At 43.9% G+C, this 27,963-nt stretch overlaps 2 protein-coding genes across 6 annotated transcripts in view; one reads left to right on the top strand and one right to left on the bottom strand.

The window, feature by feature from the left end:
- The window catches only part of MTHFD2 (methylenetetrahydrofolate dehydrogenase (NADP+ dependent) 2, methenyltetrahydrofolate cyclohydrolase), a 30,930-nt gene extending 13,220 nt beyond the window's left edge, over positions 1–17,710 (top strand). The window contains exons 3-9 of one of the 4 annotated variants that reach the window (XR_015137316.1): positions 4,369–4,491; positions 4,897–5,049; positions 5,461–5,568; positions 6,692–6,784; positions 7,174–7,299; positions 8,727–8,947; positions 15,624–17,710. Coding sequence is in view for 1 of the 4 variants with exons in the window: in XM_086327667.1 (XP_086183793.1) it covers positions 4,369–4,491; positions 4,897–5,049; positions 5,461–5,568; positions 6,692–6,784; positions 7,174–7,299; positions 8,727–8,890 (767 nt within the window). In the remaining 3 variants the exon portion in view is untranslated. Of the gene's footprint in view, positions 1–4,368; positions 4,492–4,896; positions 5,050–5,460; positions 5,569–6,691; positions 6,785–7,173; positions 7,300–8,726; positions 9,959–11,794; positions 12,095–15,623 lie in introns of those variants that run through there. The other 3 variants (XR_015137315.1, XR_015137317.1, XM_086327667.1) reach the window with 3 other exon arrangements.
- SLC4A5 (solute carrier family 4 member 5) overlaps positions 10,637–27,963 on the bottom strand; it is a 125,202-nt gene continuing 107,875 nt past the window's right edge. For both annotated transcript variants that reach the window (XM_086327665.1, XM_086327666.1), the window contains 5 exons: positions 20,908–20,976; positions 20,286–20,459; positions 18,951–19,103; positions 14,486–14,553; positions 10,637–12,557 (listed from right to left, as the gene is read on the bottom strand). In XM_086327665.1, the coding sequence (XP_086183791.1) occupies positions 12,392–12,557; positions 14,486–14,553; positions 18,951–19,103; positions 20,286–20,459; positions 20,908–20,976 (630 nt within the window). In that variant the 3' untranslated portion in view covers positions 10,637–12,391. The remainder of the gene's footprint in view (positions 12,558–14,485; positions 14,554–18,950; positions 19,104–20,285; positions 20,460–20,907; positions 20,977–27,963) is intronic.

Genomic DNA, 27,963 nt, shown 5'->3' on the forward strand with positions numbered 1-27,963 from the left:
TTTCCAGTCGGTGGCCACTGCTGGGCTTTCCATATTTGCTGACATATTGAGTGCAGCACTTTAATAGCATCATCTTTGAGGATTTTAAATAGTTCTGCTGGACTTCCATCACCTCTATTAGTTTTATTGGCAGCAGTGCTTCCTAAGGCCCACTTGACTTCACATTCCAGGATATCTGGCTCTGAGTGAGAGACTACACCATCGTGGTTATCTGGGTCGTTAAGATCTTTATTGTACAATTCTTCAGTGTATTCTTTCCATCCCTTCTTGATCTCGTCTGCTTCTATTGGGTCTTTACCATTTCTGTCCTTCATTGTGGCCATCTTTGGATGACAGGTTCCTTTGATGTTTCTAGTTTTCTTGACGGGATCTCTAGCCTTACCCTTTCTGTTGTTTTCCTCTGTTTCTTTGCACTGTTCGTTGAAGAAGGCCTTCTTGTCCCTCCTTGCTGGTCTCTGGAACTCTGCATCTAGTTGGTATACCTTTCCCTTCCTCCCTTGTTTTTTGCTTCTCTTCTTTCCTCAGCTATTTGTAAAGCTGTCGTATGTATACATAGATCCTCTCTTTTTGGATCTTCTTCCTATTTAGGTCACGCAGAGCATGAAGTAGAGTTCCTGTGCCGTACAGTTGTTCTTATTGTTGTTTAGTCACCGAGTCGTATCCGACTCTTTGCAACCCTGTGGACTGTAACACACCAGGCTCCTCTCTCCATGGAATTTCCAAGTCAAGAATTCTGGAGTGGGTTGCCATTTTCTTCTCCAGGGGATCTTCCCTACCCTGGTGTCAAACCCACATCTTCTGCATTGGCAGGTGGATTCTTTACCCCTGAGCCACTAGGGAAGCCCTGTGCTATATAGTAGGTTCTCATTCATTATCTCTTTTATACAGACCACCTTACTTGCCTCCTGAGAAATCTGTATGCAGGTCAGAAAGCAACAGTTAGAACCAGACATGGAACAAGAGACTGTTTCCAAGTTGGGAAAGGAGTATGACAAGGCTGTATATTGTCACCCTGCTTACTTAACTCATATGCAGAGTACATCTTGTGAAATGCCAGACTGGATGAAGCACAAGCTGGAATCAAGATTGCTGGGAGAAATATCAATAACCTCAGATATGCAAATGATACTGCCGTTATGGTGGAAAGCGAAGAGGAACTGAAGAGCCTCTTGATGAAAAGTGAAAGACGAGAGTGAAAAAGCTGGCTTAAAACTCGACATTCAAAAAAGTAAGAACATGGCATCTGGTCCCATCACTTCATGGCAAATAGATAGGGAAACAATGGAAACAGTGACAGACTTTATTTTCTTTGGCTCCAAAATCACTCTGGATGGTAACTGCAACCATGAAATTAAAAGATGCTTGCTTCTTGGAAGAAAAGCTATGACAATCCTCAGATCAGATCAGATCAGTCGCTCAGTCGTGTCCGACTCTTTGTGACCCCATGAACCGCAGCATGCCAGGCCTCCCTGTCCATCACCAACTCCCGGAGTTCACTCAGACTCATGTCCATCAAGTCAGTGATGCCATCCAGCCATCTCATCCTCTGTCATCCCCTTCTCCTCCTGCCCCCAATCCCTCCCAGCATCAGAGTCTTTTCCAATGAGTCAACTCTTCGCATGAGGTGGCCAAAGTACTGGAGTTTCAGCTTTAGCATCATTCCTTCCAAAGAAATCCCAGGGCTGATCTCCTTCAGAATGGACTGGTTGGATCTCCTTGCAGTCCAAGGGACTCTCAAGAGTCTTCTCCAACACCACAGTTCAAAAGCATCAATTCTTTGGTGCTTAGCCTTCTTCACAGTCCAACTCTCACATCCATACATGACCACAGGAAAAACCATAGCCTTGACTAGACGAACTTTTGTTGGCAAAGTAATGTCTCTGCTTTTGAATATGCTATCTAGGTTGGTCATAACTTTCCTTCCAAGGAGTAAGCGTCTTTTAATTTCATGGCTGCAGTCACCATCTGTAGTGATTTTGGAGCCCAGAAAAATAAAGTCTGACACTGTTTCCACTGTTAACCCGTCTATTTCCCATGAAGTGATGGGACCGGATGCCATGATCTTCGTTTTCTGAATGTTGAGCTTTAAGCCAACTTTTTCACTCTCGACTTTCACCTTCATCGAGAGGCTTTTTAGTTCCTCTTCACTATCTGCCATAAGGGTGGTGTCATCTGCATATCTGAGGTTATTGATATTTCTCCCGGCAATCTTGATTCCAGCTTGTGCTTCTTCCAGCCCAGCATTTCTCATGATGTACTCTGCATATAAGTTAAATAAACAGGGTGACAATATACAGCCTTGACGTACTCCTTTTCCTGTTTGGAACCAGTCTGTTGTTCCATGTCCAGTTCTAACTGTTGCTTCCTGACCTGCATACAAATTTCTCAAGAGGCAGATCAGGTGGTCTGGTATTCCCATCTCTTGAAGAATTTTCCACAGTTTATTGTGATCCACACAGTCAAAGGCTTTGGCATAGTCAACAAAGCAGAAGTAGATGTTTTTCTGGAGCTCTCTTGCTTTTTCCATGATCCAGCGGATGTTGGCAATTTGATCTCTGGTTCCTCTGCCTTTTCTAAAACCAGCTTGAACATCAGGAAGTTCACGGTTCACATATTGCTGAAGCCTGGCTTGGAGAATTTTGAGCATTACTTTACTAGTGTGTGAGATGAGTGCAATTGTGCGGTAGTTTGAGCATTCTTTGGCATTGCCTTTCTTTGGGATTGGAATGAAAACTGACAACCCTAGACAGCATATTAAAAAGCAGAGACATTACTTTGCTGACAAAGGTCCGTCTAGTCAAAGCTATGGTTTTTCCAGTAGGCATGTATGGGTGTGAGAGTTGGATCTTAAAGAAAGCTGAACACCGAAGAATTGATGCTTTTGAACTGTAATGTTGGAGAAGCCTCTTGAAAGTCCCTGGACTGCAAGAAGATCAAACCAGTCAATCCTAAAGGAAATCAGTCCTGAATTCATTGGAAGGACTGATGTTGAAGCTGAAACTCCAATACTTTGGCCACCTGCTGCGAAGAACTGACTGATTGGAAAAGACCCTGATGCTGGGAAAGATTGAAGGCAGAAGGAGAAGGGGATGACAGAGGATGAGATGTTTGGATGGCATCATCGACTCGATGGACATGAGTTTGAGCAAGCTCCAGGAGTTGGTGATGGACAGGGAAGCCTGGTGTGCTGAAGTCCATGGGGCCACAAAGTGTCGGACAGTAGTGAGTGACTGAACTGAAACTGAAAGGTAAGCAGAAAAGAAAAAATAAATTAAAAAAACAAACTAAAAGAAAAGCTCTGTGTGTGCTCCTTCCACTAGGGTCTGCTCTTGAAGCTGGCCCAGAGCACACGTGTCAGCACAGGCTGACTGGAGCACAGGCTTCCATGGGCATGTCCGCAGGGGCTGGAGCAACTGGAAGAAGCCTTGGAGGTGGGCAGCCCTCTGCCTGCCTGGACCCATGACTCACGGAGGCTTTGAGCAGGGGTGGTGCTTGGGTCCACTGGGACCCCAGCAGCCAGAGGAGGCCTTGGTGAAGGTGGGGCTCAGGCTGGAACCCCAGCAGGCTTGCCAGGGCCTGAGCAGAGTGGGGAGACTGTGGCTTGAGAGGTGAGCGAGCCTGCCACACCTCCTGGGCAGGCGTGTGCTCCCATTACTGCCCGAGGAAGCTGGGTTGGTGGGCCGGGAAAGGTTCTGCCGTGGTGGCCCCACCCTTCATGTGCCACTCAACAATGGTGCCTTGCTCCCATTGTGGTCCAAGACCCTCCTCCCACCAACACCCCAGGCCATCCCCTTACCACCAACTGCTGTCCCCTCCCCGGATCCACTCCCCAAATCCCACTCTGCAGCACCCAGCCCTCCTTCCCGCCATGAGACACACAGACTGGGGTGTGAAGGGCTGCAGCATGGACTGTATGCACAGGCTCCACTCCATCCTGCCCCCCACACACTGGCTGCTGCGTTCCCCTCTCATCCTGAGGTCCCCCTAAGATCCTTGCCTTTCCCTGCTGACCCCCCACTGTGAGGATGCTTCCCTGAGTGTGGGATTGCTTCCTCTCCCCCAGCTTCCCCCAGGGGTGCTGGTCCTGTCCTGCCTCCACTGTTCCCCACTTCCTTCCCACACCCTACCTGGGAAGGACACTAAACAGAAAAGAAAAAAAAATTTTTTTCTTTCTGAAATAAAGATTGCGCTGGGACTCCTCCCATCCCCCTAGGTGTCCGAGGCCCTCTGCCAGTGCCCAGCACGCGCTCCAGAAGAACTTCTCCGACGCACCTCTGACGCAGCGTGAGAAGACGTGAACTGTGGTTCTCCTCCTCCGCCATCTTCCATAGTCTATTTTTTTTTTTTAACCTTGAAAATTTTTTATAGGAATCAACAGTGAGACCATTCTGAAACCAGCTTCAATTTCAGAGGAAGAACTGTTGAATTTGATCAATAAACTAAATAATGATGATAATGTAGACGGCCTCCTTGTTCAGCTGCCTCTTCCAGGTGAGATTTACATAGCTCTATTTAAAATGATCTCTGAGGCGTGGAGAGGCTTGTTTAGTTTATACAATTGGCTCCTCATATGTATTTGTCTTAAAGAAAGGGGAGGTAAACTCAAGAAAGTGAGTATGTTGTTAGATATGGGACCGACCTACTCAGAATACCAATTACTCCCTGACTTGGTATTGAGGTCTTAATACAAAGGACAGTGGAGGGAAGTGGTTTGGAGAGGACAAGAGAACACTGGTTTGGTCTTGGCATTTGGCTTTGCTTGCTGTGTGTTCCCAACACACAGATGAATAAATTGTGGGGTGAGTTATAGAAGGGGAATGGGTTTCGAGTACGCTGGAGTCAAGCAGTGCTAACTATGCAACAGTGACTTGACCACTGCTCTGATTTCTTTTTCAGAGCACATCGATGAGAGAAAGGTCTGCAATGCTGTTTCTCCAGACAAAGATGTCGATGGCTTTCATGTAATTAACGTAGGGCGAATGTGTTTGGACCAGTGTTCCATGTTACCAGCTACTCCATGGGGTGTGTGGGAAATAATTAAGCGAACTGGTAGGTATCTCCATCTCAGTATTATCAAAACATACTTACGAAATGGTAAAATTTCCTACAGAACAAACAGTGGAAACCCCCCTCAGATCATCTAGTCCTACTCCCCAGAGCCTAACTCCCTTAGCAATTGCCTGCAACTGTTTTTGCTGCTTCATCCAGAAAACTCTGAAGGAAACTTAAGCTTTGATAGTGGTGATGGTGCACATTCGTATAACACTTTGCAGCTCGTGTTTCCTTTCAGCTTTCACTGTGTGTAGCAAGTGATGGTTCAGTTGACGGATGAGTCAATAAGCTGATGATTTCCTTCATTATCAATTAGAGTCACATCCTAAGGTGTCAGTCTTCCTTTTTCTTAGGTGCTCTAAGATAATCTGGCACTGTGTGAAACGCAAATATATTCATTTTTCATAGGCATTCCAACCCTAGGGAAGAATGTGGTTGTGGCCGGAAGGTCAAAAAATGTTGGCATGCCCATTGCAATGTTGCTGCACACAGATGGGGCACATGAACGGCCCGGAGGTAAGAATATTGCTCTCGGGAGGGTGTCCTCCTCTCCCTTGTGAGAGAGACTGCCCTGTGGATGCTTGGAAGTGTTTGTTAAGCTTTATTTGTCTTTGTTATAGTTTTGTTAATAGGTACTTTGGGAGTAATCTTTGTGGAGGAAGATGTACTCAGTGTTACTCAAGAGTTAATTTAATATTTACTAGTATGGCACTCCACTCCAGTACTCTTGCCTGGAAACGCCCATGGACGGAGGAGCCTGGTAGGCTGCGGTCCATGGGGTCGCTAAGAGTCAGGCACGACTGAGCGACTTCACTTTCACTTTTCGCTTTCATGCATTGGAGAAGGAAATGGCAGCCCACTCCAGTATTCCTGCCTGGAGAATCCCAGGGATGGGGGAACCTGATGGGCTGCTGTCTATGGGGTCGCACAGAGTTGGACACGACTGAAGCAACTTAGCAGCAGGAGCAGCAGCAGCAGTATGGAACTAGTTCAGAAGTAGATATGTCTCAGAAATTTGAGTTTTGAGTGGAAGCATGGTTATAGACAATTAGAATTTTCAGTTATGGCTTTGATAGTTGGAGTTAAGAAGTATAACTTATTCAAAATTAGTATCCTCATCTGTGCCATTTGATAGGAAAAAAATATCTTAGACCATTGCAAAGGATTGAATTCATATGACTGTAATGTGTCATCATTATGTCAAATTCTGTTAATTTGAGAAAAACTCTCAAATCAAAGTTATATGATTATCATAATATGACCATACATGATTATATCAGAGATAAAATATATCAGAACTAAATATTTCCACATATCTTTCAGCACACTTTTAAGAAAAATCCTTGAGTAATTCTAGTGACATTTTGTTTAGAAAGACTGTTAAAAGGGATAAGGAATAAATCTAATGATATATGACTCCAAAGGGTAGAGCTAGGACCAACAGGTAAAAGTTACAAGAAATTGAATATTAGTTTTATTGTTATTTTTTAATGACAATTGGCTGCCCAGAAAGTATAGTGTAAGATTTGTCAATTATTTTTTCAGAGGTCTTGAATTTCTGGCATGGTTTGCCTAATTGAGATCTAATCCATTCCTAGCTTTGATTCAGATATCAAGACATCTGTTTTTTAACTCATAGGCGATGCCACTGTCACAATATCTCATCGATACACTCCTAAGGAGGAGCTAAAGAAACATACAGCTCTTGCAGATATTGTGATCTCCGCTGCAGGTAAGAGCACCAGGGAGGGGGTGGAAGTACCTTGCTCAGAGAAGGAAGATGGACCTCTTATCTTCAAATTTGCCTGCTGCCCTGTCGTTTTATTCTGTATTCCCCTAGGTTTGACCATAATGTCAAAACTGCTTACAAAGATGAGAGTTGTGGTTGGAATACCGATTTCTGGCTTTCTATTATATATTTGATGGATAAATGTTATTTCTACAGCCTCAAAATATTTCTGTTCGCTATATGAAGTTTAATTGTTTCCCTGGTTAATAGTTCTTATCAGTTTTTATAAAACAAGCTAATTCATTCTTGCAGGTATCTTGAAATTGATAAGAATCTTACAGGTGGGATATTCTTTTCAGTACTAAATTGATCATTCCGATCTCCTTTTTTAGGTATTCCAAATCTGATCACAGCAGATATGATCAAGGAAGGAGCAGCTGTCATTGATGTGGGAATAAATAGAATTCAAGATCCCATAACTGCTAAACCCAAGTTGGTTGGAGATGTGGATTTTGAAGGTAACTTTTTAAAATATAAAAATCAATAAATTCTACTTTTATTGAACAATTAGGGCAGACTATTTACTTTTTCTTTAACTTTTATACTTATATTACCTTGGTTATTACCATTTATTATCATTTTTACCATTATTATCATTATTACCATTTATTATCATGCTTTCCATGATAATTAAGAGAAATCTTTTAAAAAATTATAGTCATTCTAGAATTTAGGTGTTTGTATCATCAAATTATGGAGAACAAATATAAAGTTTTCAGGAAATTTCTTTCTTCTCTTTAGGGTTATTCTATAATGAAAACAAGACTTTTAATGAGTCTGAAAATTTAATGAAGTGATTTTTCTAAACCATTGAGTTTCCTAAAAAGTATTACAGACTTCTCATTTTCATACTGAGAGAAGAGATCTCAGACTTGCAATATTAAAAGTCCAGGAAAAAGCCATATTACTAAAATTTTGGAATTCCCTGATAGATTTCTCCTTTCAGTTCTGAATTTATCTGAATTTTATGCTGATAATTCTATTTCTAGCTTTCTATTTCTTCTCAAGCAGTCAGACCCAAGCCTAGGTATCTAAGTGATTTTTCCCTTTAGATTGGATTAAAAAAATTCTTTTTACTTTCCAGAAAATTACTTTGCTTGGTGCTTTGGGCAAACAGTATAGTTAAATAAATAGAATAAAATTAAGAAAATATTGTAAGCAGGTTTTAATTGAAGTAATCCTTATTATTATTATAGTTACACTTCCATACAGTTAGCTACTGAGATGTTTCTTTTTAAATTGATTTAATATGGAGGAAAAGTATGGCTGGTTATTTAAGTATATTCATTGAATAACTCTGCTTATTATATGCATATTATTTTATTATTGGTTTTTTTTTTTTTTTGGCCACACTGCACAGCATGTGGGATCTTTGTTCCCTGTGAGTGCTCAGTTGCTCAGTCATGTCTGACTCTTTGCAACCCCATAAACTATAGCCCACCAGTCTCCTCTCTCCATGGGATTTTCCTGGCAGGAACACCAGAGTGGGTTGCTGTTTCATCCTCCAGGGGATCTTCTGACCCAGAGATTGAACTCAAGTCTCCTGTGTTGCCTGCATTGCAGGCAGATTCTTTACCACTGAGCCACCGGGGAAGCCCTTAGTTCCCTGACCAGGTATCAAACCTGTACCCGCTGCAGTGGAAGCTCAGAGTCCCAACAACTGGATCGCCTGGGAAATCTCTAAATGTGTGTTACTTTGTTAATATGTTCAAAAGCCCTTGTTCTTGGGTATTGTAGATGTGATATTTTTTTAATGAGTTTGAGGTTTATTGAGATGCTTATGTATATTATTGCTTTTTCTTTGACTGCTTCTTCCATGATATGTTAAAGTACATAGAGTTCCTTTGCCATAATTAAAGAGTTTGCCTGTCTTATCTCTGTGTAGGAGTCAAGAAGAAAGCAGGTTACATCACTCCAGTCCCTGGGGGTGTTGGTCCCATGACTGTGGCAATGCTGATGAAGAATACCATTATTGCTGCAAAAAAAGTGCTGAGGCTCGAAGAACAGGAAGTACTGAAGTCTAAGGAACTTGGAGTAGCAAGTAATTGACTATTGTGTCTTCTGTGTCATGAACAGCACTCCAAGCCAGTTCAAGAGGAAAACCAGGTCAATAGACATGCAATATTTTTTCTTTACTTACATGGCTTTAAACAATGCTTTGTATTTATTGTAAGCTTAAATGAGTGTGTGTTTGCACACGTAGCTCTGCAGTAACCTACCAGGGAGCATGCCACTGTCATGCTGGGTCATGTGATCCAACCAAGAGAAACATTACCCTAGAGATTCACAGGGAGGACCCTGTCCCCCTGAGAATGGCTGCTTAACTTTGTCAGGCCTCTTCAGTTGAAATTTGTCTTCTTTAGAAAGGCAGCTGTGCTCACCATTACACCACCAATGCTGCCCAAGCTTGGCTTTTCTATGATTGCATTTCCCAAGTGCTATTCCAATGATGAGTTGATACTCACTTTTAGGTTCCAAGCCTTTTGAGTTCAACTGGTCAAACCAAAGGAAAAATGTTGCTAGAGAAAATTAGGGAAAAGTTAAAGAAGAAAGAAATGATGGTAATTGAGTAGGAAAAAATTTACTCTAATTTATATATGTGTTGATGATAAAGAAGGAAAACTGCATGTTGATAGTCTCCCTATCATTTTGTGACTCAGTCATTGGGAAGATGTCTGGGGTTTTCCCATTTGCTATTAGCCCTTGTTTTATGTTCCTTACCGCTTGGGGTCTCCCCATTTTACTTTTCTAGGATTGAAAGGCTTATTTTATAAATTATTCATGTGTGTTGTCATATTTGACTTTTCCTATATCCTGAAACTTCACTGTCAAATTTTTATACTGTTAGAGGTGTCTGTATGGTTTCTTTAGTGTATCTTGAAACCTATTTTTGGAAAACATAACTTGGGCTTGATAATCATTAGGGCAGCTATATATAAGTATGCAACTTACTTTTCCACCAAAGAACTGTCAACAGCTGGCAGCTTTTCTCTGCTGCACCTGTTGGCTTTCCTTGATCAATTTTTGATAGTGAGAGTTAATACTGAATTTAATCAGACTTTATTAAGGGACTTTTTGCATCATTTTGATTTTTTAAATAAAACACTTCTGACTTGATATGGAAAGAGTTTCTGAAATACTTCATCTTTCTGCTACTATCCTCCTGTGGCCTAATTTTTCTCATTGGATGTAATCAATTTAAATATTCCTATATTTGGTAACATCCAATCCTTTGACTTTAACAAATTGGTTTAAAGAGCTGTGGAGAAACCAGCCTAGTCCTTTTAATTGTACATCCCAAGCCAGAAGTTTCATCTGTAAGCTTCATTTCAGTGGTTAGTCTTGTTCTGAGTATTTTAAACCATATGTTCAATTTACACGGGACTTCTTGATGTGTTTTGCCAAATCTCCCCCTCCTCCACATAATATGTATAAATTTTTTTCCTGTGTGTGTATGTGTTTAAAACATTAGATTGCACAGATTGGAAGGTATTTGCTGTGGCAGGCATGTTTGCGGCTCGGATGGGTCCTGTGTCTTCTGCTCGAGGGCTGAGTAGTTGGCTTTCATAAAGCAGGAGCAGCTCCCGCTCCAGGCAGCTTGAGGCAGCGAGAGGAAGGAGAACAATGCAGAGCCGCCCTTCTTCCCTGCTTGTTCCTTTGCTGCCTTTATGCTTTTGATAGTTTTCTGGAGAGGAAGAGGGGTGATAGTTCTAGAAATGTTTTTTAAATGAGGTATAGTTCCTGTCTGTACATCATACCTGCTGACTCACCTAAATTATTAAACGTGGAGCAAGATGAGCAAATGGGATTAAGTTTTATTGAATTGTAGTTACAAGTGGAAAAAAGTATGACCTGTATGAAGAAGTAACAATATGTCAACCTGTTAAAAGCTATTAAAATTAAAATGTTCCTGTGTATGTGTACAAAATGCAAATAACATACAAGGTAAAAATTACAGTGATCAATTTACAACAAAAAAAATCAACATTTTAGCTTTCCAGCTTGTTTGATTAATCAAGCACGTTTAATCCTGAATCCATACCATTTCTACAACACAGTTTGGACAAAGTGCTATTGGAAATCAGCCAGGTTTTAAAACTGCAATGTTAAGAGTAGATTGTTAGCTCTCCCAGAATTGGTATAGATGAAGACAAAGAATTTATACTTAAACTCAGGCAATGGTTCTGGATGAGTGAGCAGCCAGGTAATTCTGTTGCTTTCAGTAGAAGTGGTGGAGGTTTAGAGTTTTACCTCGTGGCAGTATCCCTAGAAGGGACTTCTGATATTTAATTTCATAAACACCGAGAGCTTTCTGTGGACCAGGCACTGTACTGGCTCTGGGGATCAGAGGCAATTAGCTGTCCCCATACTCAAGTTGGTTAATGAGTCCAGTGTCATGTGTACCTTTAAAAAATGAGAGCAATGAAGAAAAAGCACCTGCATTTGTCATCTTGAGTAAGTCTGGTAAGTAACCAATTTACACAAGATTCAAATCCGTAGCTGTTTTGGAGAAGGTAAATGTCAGATGCACTGTGGCTGTCAGGAACACACAGGTGGTGAATAAACATGGTTGGTGCTTGTTCAATGTGAATTGAAGATAAAAAGACTGATCTTAAGCAAGGTCTGTGATTAATGGGTTTTAGTCTACCCAGTTTGTTTCCAATTATTCCTTAAAGTACTAGTGTGACTAGTATTACAGAGTTATAATCTTCCAAAATTTCACATTGGCCTTGCCTAACATACAGTGTTCATGTGAATGCTAGTTGGACTCTGGGAATCAGGCCATTGAAAACTTGCAGGAAAGAGCTACCCAAATGCATCAAGAAATGTGATTCTGTACTTGAAAAACCAGTGATACTAATTTAAAGGATCATTTGGTTGATTTGCCACGTGATTTGAGATTTCACTTAACTGTTTTTAAAAATCCACTCAAATGTGTTGGTTCTTTCACAGCCAGACTTTCAGAACTAGCTGTCAAACTGGGAAAGCCCCAGTCACACTTCTGTGCTGGAACAAGGCCCAGAATGCAGATGGTTCAAACTCTTCATAGAAAACTGCATGGGATGGAGAGATAAGAAGACCTTTTTAGCATTTCTTAATTTGCAAAACAAAATTTCCAACCTTGGTCTATTGAAGTACAAGTATTTTAACAGTTCTTTTAAGACCATCTAGATAATTTAAAATCTAAGCATTAAAAAAAATTTTAACTGGTATTTGTTTTAAATAAAAACTGACTAGTGCCCCTTTATCTTATCTACAGTTTTGAGAGGCAAGCATTTTTTTCATCTCAAAAGAAATGTTATCATTTCTATGCTGGATTGCATTTTAAAATAACGTGTACCAGTAAGCTTTAGTTATTTTCATAACTACAAAGGGAAGGAAAGGGCTTTGCATGACAGATCTCCAGTTTTCATGGATCAGGCAGAATGACTCTCTCTGCTTGATAAATATAGGAGCAGGCTTTGAAAAGTGAAGGGTTTTGGCCCAGACCCTCACGGTGAAGACTAAGCCAGGCCCTCACTGTGCCCCGTCCAGGGGAAGCTCTTCCTCCTAGAGGGTGGTCTCGCCGTCAGCCTCTCTCCCGTATCTGTCCATGTCTGTGAAGTCACACTCTGGCTCCATCTCTATCTTCACCTGTGGCACCATGAAGACCGGGCTCTGTGAGTAGTTGAAGGCAGGTGAGGCTGGACAGGAGATTTTGAAGTGCAGGGTGATGCTGAATGAGAAAGAGAGGAGGGAAGAATGATTTTTCTAGGGTATGGTGTTTTTAAATGCTATCTCCCAGAACAGGGTTCTAGGGCAAACAGTTCTGTCTTTGCTGTTGATCGCTTAACACATCACAGGAACTAGCAGTATCCTATCTGCTTGGCCTTCAGCTGTCACAGTTGCTGCTCTTGCCCTACTTCAACCTATTTTCCACATGGTTGCCAGAGGGAACTTCTGGATCATGAACCTGACTGGTCCCCCATTGTTCAAAGGAGAGAATTCATGCTCCTTAGCCTGGCGAGACAAGAACCTTCTCTGCTCGAACTCCTGCTTGCAGTTTGCCCTGTTCTTGGCCCTGTGTCTGCAGTATTTCAGGCCTCTTCTCGGCACCTGCAGTGCCTTTTCTCTCTTTTTTCCTTTCTATGCACACCCGGTGGACTCCTATTTATTGTTCCTATTTATTCTCTGGGTAAGGTTGATCCCTCCCTTAGATTCCTGTCCCTTCTTTTGCGTGTGCTCCGTTGTTCTTGGCACAGGGTGGTGTATATCTTTGTTCATATGTCTGTCTTTCTCTAGTCCCAGGGATTAAGCACCATGCCTGGTAGATCGTGGATGCTAATCTGCTAAACTAGATCATGTTGCTGAGTTTCTTTTCTTCACTGAAATGGAATCCTGCTATTAGTCATCTTTGCTTCCATCTACTTTCATAGATTCAGTAAAATACCAGTGTAGTTGAGGTACCATTACCATTGATGAAATATTCCGCATTTTTGACCTTGTCCTATGCTTTGTGTCCTTTAACAGGGTTTTGGAGGTATTCTATCCTGATCCAAATTCTCTCTCCATTAACTGAAATTGGAGCAATTGGAGATTCAATTTTGTATAGGCTACTTTAAAATGAAAATAAATCAAGATAGACAGAGTGCTTTTCTCCTAACACATTTATTTATTAAGATCAGTGGCATGAGGAGCCCAGGAGCCCTGGCTCGGGAAGTGGGATGAGATGGCAGCACATATGTCATTTGGACTTGACACTCCTGGGTTATGGTGGCCTTGGGCCTAACGCTTGTACTGGTGATAAATCTCGTCCGGGCAATGTGATAACAGCTTTGACTTATAACTCAGAAGATCCCTTAGGTGATCTACACTCTCTTGTACACGTGTCTTACAATCTTCTGGGTGTGTGCCATCTATATCTGGAGTCGGACAGCCCATGCTTTTCCCGTTAGATCTAGCACAGTGACTCCGGTCCAGTTTAGGGTGCACCGTGGGAGTACGACTGCCCTCACCACCTTCCACAGTGATGACTGAGGCAGACTCTATTGACTCTGAATTCCTTGTTTCTATTTTTGATCCCTTTCCTTGTTTTCAGTCATCAAGTAGTCCCACCTTTTTTGAGGGTGGCTTCTCATTAAAAACAGCAAGGAATCACATTGTTGGCATGGGAGTTGCTGGAAACTGGGCCTTGAATTCTTTCTTGACTATTTTTATCTCCACTTGATCATTGATATTTAGTTTTCCCTGATACCTTTTCTCACCTTTGCTAATTAACCATGCTGTTGTTTTATTCCACAGAGCATTAAAGTGCTTAGTGTTTTGATCCTTAAAGTTCACGTATCCCGGCTTTCAGTAATATATACTTAAATCATGTCTAGTTTCTATTGTCTTTTTTTCAGTATTTACTTTCAATTTTCATTCTACTTCATATTTTATAATAATTTCCTTTACCAAACACGAATACCCTCGTGTGTGGTCATCACATTACATCAGTAAGAGGACAGACTTGTTATTTGATACTTCATGAGGTCTGCGCCTTTGTGTCCTGAGGTGGAGCAGCAGAGGCCTTTTACTGAGACACTGGCTTGAGAAATCCTAGGCATTCAAGCCATTGCTTATTCTCTTATCTAACACCCAAAGAGTCTGTCTCATGGCTATTACCTTCGGTCAAGTTCTGAATCACTGAAGGAAGAATCAGAGTGAGTAACTCCAACTGGAAGATCTTTGTCCTGGCAGGAAAATTAAAGTGTCAGATGTAGAGCAGGTTTGAGAACTATTCTGGAGAATACTCTTTCTCCAGTGCTTCCCTCACCCATTTCCTCTCCTTTCTGTTCTCTAACCCCGTGGCCAGTGCTACACCAGATGATACAGGGACCCCGGAGGTGGGTGGCTTCCGCTTCAGTTATTCCTTCACCCAGAGGTAGGTGGGAGGCATGGCAGGGGCCAGGGGAAAATGAGGAAGGGAGATGGATGTATACAAGAGGAAAGGAGAAGGAGAGTGGGAAATTCACAAGGAAGAAGTACCTCTGTGGGAGAATATAAGGGGAAGCCCCTTTGCTGGAAGGCCCTTGTGGGGGCTGGCAGGATGCCTAAAATGGGAAAGTGGCAAGCCCTTAGGGGCACCAGGGTCAGGACTCATGTTGGGATCTTTCAGACTACGCCCAGGATAGACTGTGTTGTCTTGATGACAGGACTGTCCACCGATAGGAAGCTGAGGCTGGGAGTGGGTAAAGACAGCAAAAAAAATCCCCCAGGGTCTTCATAAGCCACATCTGGTCCTTCTGGGGCAGGTTCCCTTTCAACGTGTGGAAGGTGTTTGTCACTCATTCAGAACCTCGGGGACCAAGCCCTAGGACCTTGACTAATTCATAATCCTAGTGTGATGCTACTTGCTCTCCTAGAGGAGCAGCTCAGCTGGGATTTGAGCTCTCAGTCATTTCAACAATCATAGGCAACATGCGAGGCTCAACAGGCCATGTTTGGATTAGTGCATCTGAAACAATGCAAGAGGGGGCAGGTGGTGCCATGGGCAACTGGGGGCACAGGGGGTAAGGAAGGAAAGAGGGGGTTTGCCCACACTAAAGTGAAGACCACTGAAATCTATACACTCTGATTTGGGGCTTCCATATGGTTGGAGTCCCAATTCTTATAGCCCAGTTCTTTTTGAATTCTGCCTAGCACAGGAGTCCTAAGACCAACAGATCTGAGTTAAAAGTGAAAATTCCTTGAGGAAGAGGTGGAGGATTAGTAGTAAGTAGGAAGGGAGAGACACAATGTGTTTTATTTACTGTTAATGCAGAACACACAGAAGAGCTGTACAAAAAAGAGCTTCACGACCCAGATAATCACCATGGTGTGATCACTCACCTAGAGCCAGACATCCTGGAAGGTGAAGTCAAGTGGGCCTTAGGAAGCATCACTACGAACAAAGCTAGTGGAGGTGATGGAATTCCAGTTGAGCTATTTCAAATCCTGAAAGATGATGCTGTGAAAGTGCTGCACTCAATATGCCAGCAAATTTGGAAAACTCAGCAGTGGCCACAGGACTGGAAAAGGTCAGTTTTCATTCCAATCCCAAAGAAAGGCAATGCCAAAGAATGCTCAAACTACCGCACAATTGCACTATCTCACACGCTAGTAAAGTAATGCTCAAAATTCTCCAAGCCAGGCTTCAGCAATATGTGAACCGTGAACTTCCAGATGTTCAAGCTGGTTTTACAAAAGGCAGAGGAACCACAGATCAAATTGCCAACATCCGCTGGATCATCAAAAAAGCAAGAGAGTTCCAGAAAAACATCTATTTCTGCTTTACTGATTGTGCCAAAGCCTTTGACTGTGTGGCTCACAATAAACTGTGGAAAATTCTTCAAGAGATGGGAATACCAGACCACCTGATCTGCCTCTTGAGAAACCTGTATGCAGGTCAGGAAGCAACAGTTAGAACTGGACATGGAACAACAGACTGGTTCCAAATAGGAAAAGGAGTACGTCAAGGCTGTATATTGTCACCCTGCTTATTTAACTTATATGCAGAGTACATCATGAGAAACGCTGGGCTGGAAGAAGCACAAACTGGAATCAAGATTGCCAGGAGAAACATCAATAACCTCAGATATGCAGATGACACCACCCTTATGGCAGAAAGTGAAGAGGAACTAAAAAGCCTCTTGATGAAAGTGAAAGAGGAGAGTGAAAAAGTTGGCTTAAAGCTCAACATTCAGAAAACGAGGATCATGGCATCTGGTCCCATCACTTCATGGGAAATAGATGGGGAAACAGTGGAAACAGTGTCAGACTTTATTTTTTGGGGCTCCAAAATCACTGCAGATGGTGACTGCAGCCATGAAATTAAAAGACGCTTAAGACGCTTACTCCTTGGAAGGAAAGTTATGATCGACCTAGATAGCACATTAAAAAGCAGAGATATTACTTTGCCAACAAATGTTCATCTAGTCAAGGCTATGGTTTTTCCAGTGGTCATGTATGGATGTGAGAGTTGGACTGTGAAGAAAGCTGAGTGCTGAAGAATTGATGCTTTTTAACTGTTGCCTGGACTGCAAGGAGATCAAACCAGTCCATCCTAAAGGAGACCAGTACTGGATGTTCATTGGAAGGACTGATGCTGAGGCTGAAACTCCAGTACTTTGGCCACTTCACGCGACGAGTTGACTCACTGGAAAAGACTCATGCTGGGAGGGATTGGGGGCAGGAGGAGAAGGGGACGACAGAGGATGAGATGGCTGGATGGCATCACCAACTCGCTGTGCATGAGTCTGAGTGAACTCTGGGAGTTGGTGATGGACAGGGAGGTCTGGCGTGCTGTGATTCATGGGGTCGCAAAGAGTCGGACACGACTGAGTGACTGTCTGAACTGAACTGAACTGAATGCAGTGGATACTGTTTTGGGGATCTGATTGGACACTTTCCATGGGAATCTTTATAACTGAGGGAGGAGGGAACTGGGGCTGGAGAGCAACAGTAGGAAGAGCTGATAAACACCACCAGTACAACAGTGTTGGCTTTCTTGCCAGGATGGAAAACACATGCATCCGCAGTGTGCAAATCACCATCCTCTTCACACCCAGACAGGTGGTGGGTACTGCAAATACCCTGGGGCCCACTGAGGACACTGGAGAGGACACTACTCTTGCAGGAATGTTATTCATTAGAACTGTTTCAACTGTCATGATAACAGTCATTTGGGAGTGAACCTCACACCAACTGTGAAGATGTGTGTAAAATGAATTTATGTAAATTGGATCCCAGTTTTCCTTTGCATATATAAAGGAAGCTTTTTTCCCTCCCCTGAAATAGTTCCTGGCATGTGGTAGGCACTCAAATATTTATTGAATGAATCAATGAAAGAATATTTGTCTTTAAAAGGCACTTAGACTCTCGGCTTCTTTGTTTGCAGAACCTAACTTTCAAATCATCTAACTCATTCACAAAGGGGAGTTCCTTGGTGGCCTAGTGGTTAGGATTCTGGGCTTTCACTGCTGTGACCCGGGTTCAATTCCCTGGTCGGGGAGCCGAGGCCCTGTAAGCTGTGCAGCACAGCCCTTTGGAGGGGGGCGGGAAATCAATGAAAAACATGTGGACAGGGATTATGGGCCTCTTACCTTCCTGGAAGAGGACAGTAATCAAGGACCAGGGGAGTTTGGGCCTATCACTATCATCAGAAGGCGGTTTGATTGTCACTAGTCAGTCAGCAAGGGCTTGCCTATGAGCAACTTTGATCTGCAAAAGGCAAGATTGCTAGAATAGTTGATGGTGGAGGCAGGGATATGGGTTGGGGTCAGACTGGGAGGATGGGAGCCAGACATGGTTATTAGGAATGGCATGGGCAGCTCAGTATATGGGAAATGATCAGATCCAAAGTGGGGAATGGTTTTCTTATTCCCTCCTAGACATGACCATCTTGGGCGAATCACTTCCATTTTGGGGACAGTTTCATCATTTGTAATGAAAACTTGAAGTAGACAATCTTATCCACAAATATTTTGTGATTTACTATAAATTCGGGACTGGCTTCTTGTCTGTTGACTCCCTGTTTTAGGGTGAGATGGGGAGGAACATGGGAGAAGGGAGGGGCTGATGGGGCAACTGAGAGGTCCCAGACATTTGGGGAATTGGTCACTCTTTCAGTGAGGACCTGTGCCTCTTCCCCCACCTCCCTCCCCAGGACCCTAGGGACAGCTCCAAGCAAGACTCGGCCCCAATCTTCCCACTTGTCCAGGAATCCAGTCTACTAGTGAGTCCCCATTAGCACCCTCCCCGCCAGGCCTGCTCTGTCCTTTGGAGGTCAGTTGTCATAACCTTGATGATGGAGCCGAGGCTTCTGCACTGTCCCCTCTGGGGCCTATACTGCTGTTACAATGAGCCCAGGGGCCCACAGAAATTGGAGACAGTGGGCCTGGCCAACCTTTTCCCTGGGTGAGGGGGCTCATACATTCTGGCCTACGATAATGGTATTCACAGAAACAGACGTGATCTCAGCACATCAGACCAAGGCTGGGCCCGGGCAGTGCCCCCTGGATACCTGAGAAGCCACCCCTCCCTGGCCATGGCAGAGGTGGAGGGAGGGTCTTGATCCCTCCCGTCAGCTGAGGCCTCCCATCCTCCCCACCTCCTCGTCACTGTCTTCATGGGCCCCTTTCCTTCTCTTCTTCTTATCTGCCTCCTTTTTCTCCTTCTCTGGGAGGATGTTGTCAATCCAGGCCAGGTCATGCTGGGAAAAGATGAGGTCCAGAAGCCTTCGAACAATGATGAGACCCAGGATCTGTGGTGAGAGTTCAGAGAAAACCATGGGTTCAAGGCCCCAAACTCCAGCATTTTTTTTTTTCCCTCCCTCAGTCAGTTCAGGGACTTTTGCTGGTATCTTTGGAACCTTCTCAAAACTTCTCCAGTTCAGGGGTGATTCAGCACGCAGCATCACCCCTGAACTCCCCACTGTTGGAGAGGATCCATTTCACATTCCCTGGAGTTGTGGTTTTCAACCTTGGATGCAGATTTATGCTTACTTGTAAACTTACTACAAACACCAATGCCTGGGTTTTTCTGAGGTTCTGTCTTAATCAATCTGTGGGTGAGGCCCACATGTACTTTTATAAAGTTCCCAAGTGACTCTTATGAGCAGCCAGGGTCAAGAAGCACTGACTCAGAGCCCTCAGGATATTTCCGATCTACTCTGTGTCCTCAATTTGGCCCCTAATCCAGCCCTGCAGGCTTTGGGGCCCACCCAGGGCTTCCCCAAAGCATTAGCCCATAGTAACCCCCTCTATTTCCCAGGCCCTGGCAGGGGCAGAGCCCACTGCTTCCCATGGGGACAGATACATGTTGTGGGCTTTTCTTCTTTTCAATTTATAATTTTGGAATAATTTAAAACTTACCCACAATTTCAAGAATAGCCAAAGAATTCTCACATACTTTCCCCAGCCTCTCCAAACAATGACATGTTAATGACATTAAAATTTGAAGTTCTAAATCTCTGATTCTAGCTCTCCCTATCCCATCCCCCCATTCATTTTTCAAATTCAATTTTATTGAAAGGTATATACTTAGCATAGATCTACTTCTGCACTTGGTTTGAATTTTGGCAGTGGGGCACTCAGTCTCCTTGTTGAATTTGCCCAGCTCCATCACACCACAGAGAAGGGGAGTTTGGGTGGCTTTTGCATTCTCACTGAGCCGCCCTGACCTGAGCTGGGTGGAGGCAGGCGTGTGGATTGTCACTACAGTATCCACCCACCACACACAACCTGTGCCCCCTCTAAGCCTCTCCATTCCACCATCAACCCCCTAGCTCCATCTGGCCTGGAGTCACAACCCGAATCTTGATCTGTGCCTGCCTTTGTGACCCCAAGAGAGGCCATTGTGGAGGAGACTAGGGTGGGTCTCCCCGTGGACACCTTCCCTGGCTGAACCTGCAGAACAAGGAGGGAGAAGCCTGTGCCCATCTTACCATGACTGGGAAGATGATGGCGGCCATTGTGGACTTGAGGATCCAGAGCACAGCCAAGCAGAGTATCTGCACCAGGGTGAAGAGGTGGATCCGGCGCAGCGGCACGTGCCGCAGGAAGGCATGGTCTGGCTGGTGCTTGGCGGGCATCAGGAAGAGTTTGCAGCGATCCCAGAACTGGTGAGGACAGTGTGAGTCTCAGCCAGGCCTTGGAGACCCTGCTGGCCCTGCTGGGGGCTTGGATCTGGTAGAATGGGTGCCACAGCAGGGTCTCATTGAGGGGAGCCCCTGGTCAGGTCTCGAGGATGCAAAGGAGGGGGAATGGAGGTCTAGGAGGAGGTATAATGAGATTTTATGGAGGGGTGCTGAGCTCTTGGGGAGGGGTAAAGCCCTGGTTCAGGCCCCAGTAAACACTCCACTTTCAAGGAAAATGCAACTTGAAAGCAACACAAGCTATCTGGTATATCATGGTAAATAGCAAAATGTTTTCTTCTGTACAGCTTGCCTTAGCAAACAGAGAGTGGTAGTGAAATGCTCATAGGAATCAGCGTGATCTGGGTTTTGAGTTCTGAACCTCAGTTTCTTCATCTGTAAACTGAGGACCTAAGGACCTAAGGGTCCTTACCTGGATGCCATTCAGGGAGGCCACACCCATGTAGAGGAAGACTCCATACAGCACTGGCAAAGGGATGTACTGAAACGAGAGGGGAGGCAGAGCTCTGGACTGGGCCACGACCACAGCAGGCTGTTGGCCACTCTGTTCAGGATGGCAGTGTCTGCCAAGTCACGGAGGCAGCCTGGTCAGCCTCGGCTTTCCCCAGGTGTTGAAAGAGTTGGAATTTTGGAGGAATGAAGCATCTGTGAGCACATCTGGAGCCAGAGTGTCCGTGGGGGAGGAGATGGTCTCTGGGGCTCTGCTGCCCCTTTTCTAGCCCAGTGAACAGCTGCTCTCCCAGCCTCCCCCCTCCCCGCCCCCAACTTTATGCCCTACAGGAGCCGTGTAGTCCGGCTGAAGATTAACCTGGAACATGGCAAATATCTACAGACTGCTCGTTCATGCCAGCCCCTTCCCACCTCCAGCCCCAGCTAAGGGCCCCCCTAAACTGCACTGCTCAGCTTGCAGGGGGCTGGTGACCCTTGATGAGCTTACCTACTAGTGGGGAGTACCTGCTGAGGAACAAAACTCATGCAACATATACAATCAGGTAAAAAAGAAGCAGAACAGTGTATGAAGTGACCGCCAATGGGCGACAACTAAGTGCTGATGGTCTCCTGGGTAGCTATCCTTCCCATCATGCTCTTGGGTAGTTCGCTTTTCCAAACATGGGATCTTATCACTCATACTGGTCTACAGTGGGCACGTGACTCTTTAGAAGATTTCTAAGGTACGTCTCCACTGCGTAAGCTGTGTCTTTCCTTCTTTTCTCCTTCCCTTTACCTGCACGAGGCTGGTTCGCTCCCTCCCAGGGCTGCTGTGCTGAACACTCGCAAGAACACAAAGTACTATATCCAACTTTTAGAAGTCCATTTAAGAATGCTGGCAAATCCAAACAAATCAACAACCTCTCATTTAAAATAAACTAGGCTAGTCTTGCCTGGAGAATCCCAGGGACGGGGGAGCCTGGTGGGCTGCCGTCTGTGGGGTCACACAGAGTCGGACACGACTGAAGTGACTTAGCAGTAGTAGCAGCAGGCTATTTTTTAAACACAAAGCATGATTTGCATCCACATGCTATAAACGTCACTCTACGACATTTGAACTTAAAGGAAACATGGGTCCATGACATCATTCCATTTGTATATGAGGAGGTTTTTGCCTTATTATTAAATAAGGCAAAAATTTCAACTCATCAACAGACAATTGGTTTAATAAATGTGGTGGGTATCTTTGTGTATATCTACAGATATGTATACATCATACATACATACAATGAAATATTATCCTATTACATAGCAATAAAAAATGAAATATTGCCATTTGCACAACATGGATGGACCTAGAGAATATCCATACTAAGTCAGACAAAGACAAATACTATATGACATCACTTACACGTGCAATCTAAAAAATAATACAGATGAATCTGTATAAAACATAAACAGGCTCACGGACGAAGAAAAGAAATGTACGGTTACCAGAGGGGAAAGGGAGAGGGAGGAATAAATTAGAGTATGGGATTAACAGATACACACTACTGTATATACAACGTTTAAACAACAAGGATCTACAGTACCACACAGGGAACAAGAGTCAATACTTTGTAATAACTTATAATGGAAAATAGTCTGACAAAAAAATCTGGCCTAATCATCCTCAATGGAGAAGGCAATGGCACCCCACTCCAGTACTCTTGCCTGGAAAATCCCATGGATGGAGGAGCCTGGTGGGCTGCAGTCCATGGGGTCGCTAAGAGTCGGGCACGGCTGAGTGACTTTACTTTCACTTTTCACTTTCATGCATTGGAGAAGGAAATGGCAACCCACTCCAGTGTTCTTGCCTGGAGAATCCCAGGGACGGGGGAGCCTGGTGGGTTGCTGTCTATGGGGTTGCACAGAGTCGGACACGACTGAAGCGACTTAGCAGACTTAGCAGAATCAGCCTCAAAGTGTGGGAGCAATTAAGAGAGAAATGAAATCTTAAATAAAAGATTAAGCTATAATCTGTAACAACACAAATCTTTTAAAATTTAATTTATTTTGGCTGCACTGGGTCCTAGTCGCTGCGTGTGGTTGAGGACAGTGGGGCTACTCTGGTTGCAGTCTGCAGGCTTCTCACGGCAGCGGCTTCTCTTGTACAGCACATTTTCTTTTCTTTTCTTTTTTGTACAGCACATTTTCAATAGTTGTGGCCCTTGGGCTTAGTTGCCCCACAGCTTGTGGAATCTTCCTGGGACCGGGGATCGAACTCATGTCCCCTGTATTGGCAGGGAGATTCTTAACCACTGGACCACCAGGGAAGTCTGACACATTTAATATGGCTTAAAACTTCTGTTTTGATCTAACGGGGGTGAAAACCGCATCAAACAGAAGAACTGGACTGTCTTAGTTTGCAGTTACCAGTGACTGATTATCATCACCTCATTATTAAGCCTAGGGAATTGTCTCCAGTCTTGTCATTTGTGTATTAAACAGCAAAGACATCACTTTGCTGAGAAAGGTCCATATAGTCAAACATGGTTTCTTCCAGTAGTCATGTACAGATGTGAGAGCTGGACCATAAATAAGGCTGAGCACCAAAGAACTGATGCTTTTGAATGTGGTGCTGGAGAAGACTCTTGACAGCCTGTTGGACTGTAAGGAGATCCAACCAGTCAATCCTAAGGGAAATCAATCCTGAATATTCATTGGAAGGACTGATGCTGAAGCTGAAGCTCCAATGCTTTGGCCACCTGATGCGAAGAATCGACTCATTAGAAAAGACCCTGATGCTGGGAAAGATTGAAGGCAAAAAGAGAAGAGGGTGGCAGAGAATGAGATGGTAAGATAGCATCACTGACTCAGTGGACACGAAATTGAGCAACTCTAGGAGATAGTGAAGGACAGGGAAGCCTGGTGTTCTGCAGTCCATGGGATTGCAAAGAGTCAAACACCACTTAGCAACTGAACAACATCTTGTCATTTGCAGGCTGAAAGAGCTTTCTCAGAAAATCCGAAAGGCCTGTGACATTACACTCTGACCAGTGATGGGGCTGTAATCTAGAATTCTAGATTAACTGATGCAAATCTTTCTTGGATTTCCAGGGAGGAGCTTTTCTCAAATATTAATGACAGAGTAAAGCGGCAAAAAGGTGCCTCTAGTGTCAGCTTTATACCACTTGCTAAAGCGAAGAACAAGGATCAGAGTCCTACAAACATAAGACCTTCCTATATAATTTGAGTTTGAGACCGTGAGAACAATCTGGGGACAAAAGGGGAAGCTTCTGATACGATCAGGAGTTCCTCTGAGGCAGTAGGCAGAAATTCACAATCCTGACAAGCTGTGGCGAGTTGCAAACAAAAAGTAAAACAAGAAAAACCCTTTGGGGCTTGGAATGAACTGAGAATCTGCAAAACTGAGTCTGCAAGACATTTATGCTGCCCAGCAGATACACAGTCACTTCATCCCCCAGTGCCTTTGTTTGGCAAGATAACCAAATATTTGCAAATTGGTGATGGAAGGACTGAAGATTGTCACTGATCCTCTAGTAAACATCAGTGTATCTAATGTCAGTCTAACCGTTCATTGGTTCAGAGAGATGGGTAGGAGGTGGTTTTGTTCCTTGCTGCTCAAAGTGTGATCTTTGGACCAGCATGATTTGGTACCATTGGTGAGTTTGTTAAAAATGCAGAATTTGGGGCCCCCCACACAGCTATTGAGTCACTATCTTCATTTAACAAAATTTCCAGATGAATTTTAATACACATGAAAGTTTGAGAAGTCCTGGAACAGAACTCTACTGGGGGAATTGGTACAGAAATAGGTGAAGTTAATAAATGATATAGAAACAAAAATAACAATAAAAACACTAACATCTAGGATATAACTTACACCCTCAAAATCTGTAGCATCTTCTCTGTTGGCTACATAGATAAAAACTAAAATTTTCAACTAAAGCATGCTGCTGCTGCTAAGTCGCTTCAGTCGTGTCTGACTCTGTGCTACCCCAGAGACGGCAGCCCAGCAGGCTCCCCCGTCCCTGGGATTCTCCAGGCAAGAACACTGGAGTGGGTTGCCATTTCCTTCTCTAATGCATGAAAGTGAAAAGGGAAAGTGAAGTCGCTCAATCATGTCTGACTCAACGACCCCATGGACTGCAGCCTACCAGGCTCCTCCGTCCATGGGATTTTCCAGGCAAGAGTACTGGAGTGGGGTGCCATTGCCTTCTCTGCAACTAAAGCATGGCCTTGGGTAAATAGTTCTCTAGTGTGAGTTCTCAATGAGTCTAGTACTTGCCTATGTTGATAGAACTAGGAAAATTTAGAGTTGCAAAAACTTAAACAAGCTTCATGGAATATTTTCTTGATTGGAAATAAATTCTGGGATTCTATCCAGTAACTCAAATCTGTTTTAAAGTTGTATTTTTCTTGAACTGGCTATACCAAATATCTCTACCTAAAAGCAATGTCGTGTTTAGCACTGGTGTCAACCAGTGGCTTCCCTGGTGGCTTGTGGGTAAAGAATCCGCCTGCATCGCAAGAGATGTGGGTTCGATCCCTGCGTCAGGAAGATGCCCTGGAGAAGGAAATGGCAACCCACACTCCAGTATTCTTGCCTGGGAAGTCCCATGGACAGGGGAGCCTGGGAGGCTACAGTCCTTGGGATCACAAGAGTTGGACACAACTTAGCGACTAAACAACAGCAACAAACTAATGATAATGCTTCAATCATCGAACAATTTTGAAATCCTTGATATAATTACATCAGAAATCTTAAATCTTATGGTAAGACTTTAGATGTCTTTCCTGTTATAAAATGTGTCAAAAAGACTAAATAAAATGATTATATATATATATATTTCCACTCATTGTAAAAGAGTGGCAGCCAGATTTTTCAAATCCTTTTGTGATGGAATGCAACAACAGTATCAGAGCATCTGGAGCTATAATAAACCCCATAAAAACTTTGTCATGACAGCTAACGCCATAATGAACATTTCCCCCTAGATGGCACCTCACCCTGTTTACAGAGCCTGTTTTTCTCTTCTTTTTGCTGCACTGCCTGGCTTGTGAGATCAGCTCTCCAACCGGGGATTGAACCCAGGCCACAGCAATGAAAGTGCAAGTCCTAACCACTGGACTGCCAGGGAATTTTCTCATTCCGCCCCCCACAGGGCTGAAATTTCATTAAAATTTTTTTTATTGCAAGATGTTTGCTTTACAATATTGTGCTGGCTTCTGCCATATATCAACATGAATCAGCCACAGATATACATACGTCCCCTCCGCCTTGAGCCTCCCTCCCATCTCCCACCCCATCCCACCCCTCTAGGCTGGCACACAGCACTGGGTTGAGCTCCCTGAGTCACACAGCAAATCCCCACTGGCTCTCTATTCCATACGTGGTGATGTATGTTTCCACGCGACCCTCTCCATTCACCCCGCCCGCTCCCTCCCCCACACAGGCTCAGCAGTGCCATCTTTCTCGACTCCATGCACACGCGTCAATATACAACGTTTGTCTTTCTCTTTCTGACTTCACTCTGTACGATAGGCTCTAGGTTCACCCACCTTATTAAGACTGACAAATGCATTCTTTTTTTTTTAAAGCTGAGTAATATACGTTGTGTATATGTACCACAAACAATAAATGCTGGAGAGGATGTGGAGAAAAGGGAATCCTCTTGCACTGTTGGTGGGAATATAAACTGATACCAACCACTATGGAGAACACTATGGAGATTCCTTAAAAAACTAGGAAAAGAACTACCATAGGACCCAGCAATCCCACTACTGGGCATGGACCCTGAGGAAACCATAACTGAAAGAGAAGCGTGCGCCCCAGTGTTTGCTGCAGCAACACTGCAAGAGCGAGGACGTGGAAGCAGCCTGGATGTCCACTGACACATGAATGGATGCGGAAATTGCGGTGTGTATGTATACACGAACACACAATGGAATGTCCCTCATTTTAAAAATATCTATCTGTTTATTTGTGCCGGGTCTTAGTTGCGGCATGTGTGGGATCTAGTTTCCTGACCAAGGATTGAATCTGGGCCCCCTGCACTGGGAGCCCCAGAGTCTTACCCACTGGACCACCAGGGAAGTCCCCTCATTGGTTTTTATAAGATGCACAAATTAATAAATACAGTACACAAGCTTTTTGTGTGGAAAATTGCAGCAGAAAGGAGTTTCCATTGCTGCTTACAATAGGAAACTGTATTTTACCAAAGAAAGAGCAATGAGGCTACACATCACTTAAAGTATGATCATCAGATGCTTGGGCAATAGCATATCTTATGCACAGAACTATTTTCATCCCAATTACTTTAAGTATATTCCCTGGGCATGCTGTTGATATTTATGTTAAGATAGACAAAATTAGTGCAAAAACAAAAATTTACTAAAATTAGGGCTTGCCTGGTGGCTCAGATGGTAAAGAATCCGCCTGCATGTGGGAGACTTGGGTTCGATCCCTGGGTTGGGAAGATCCCCTGGAGGAGGGCATGGCAGCCCACTCCAGTATTCTTGCCTGGAGAATCCAATGGGCAGAGAAGCCTGGCGGGCTATAGTCTGTGGGATCACAAAGAGTCAGACACGACTGAGCGACTAAGCACAGCCCACAGCAAACATGAGTTCAAAACCCTAGAAGAGTGATACTCATAATGTGTCCATGAGATAACTGATAAAATGCAAATGGAACAAAAGGAGGGAAATGAGTGGGGTTTTCTAATTGCTTTATGTTCCATTCAAATACAAGAGCTTGTGAGAAATGACTAAATAAATAACTGAACACTCACCAGCTGGGGCACAGTAGTCACTCTCTCACAGGGAGGCAGACACTGCATCTGCAGTGTTCGTAGGAACTTTTGGCTCCTAAAGTGCCTGTTGGAGCTTTTTTAACACACACACTCAGCTGTTGGACAGTATTGGGATTGACAGGCACAATGGTTCTTTGGAAGCCTCTCCGTAAAAGCAAATATTCCCTGACCATTTAAAATATTCTTTTAAATTAACAAAACGTCCCTCTCTCCCCCATTGTATG

This window comes from Bos grunniens, chromosome 11 (assembly GCF_055505025.1).
Source record: "Bos grunniens cultivar Pamir isolate PY7600 chromosome 11, Bosgru_T2T1.0, whole genome shotgun sequence".
Classification (NCBI taxonomy): domain Eukaryota; kingdom Metazoa; phylum Chordata; class Mammalia; order Artiodactyla; family Bovidae; genus Bos; species Bos grunniens.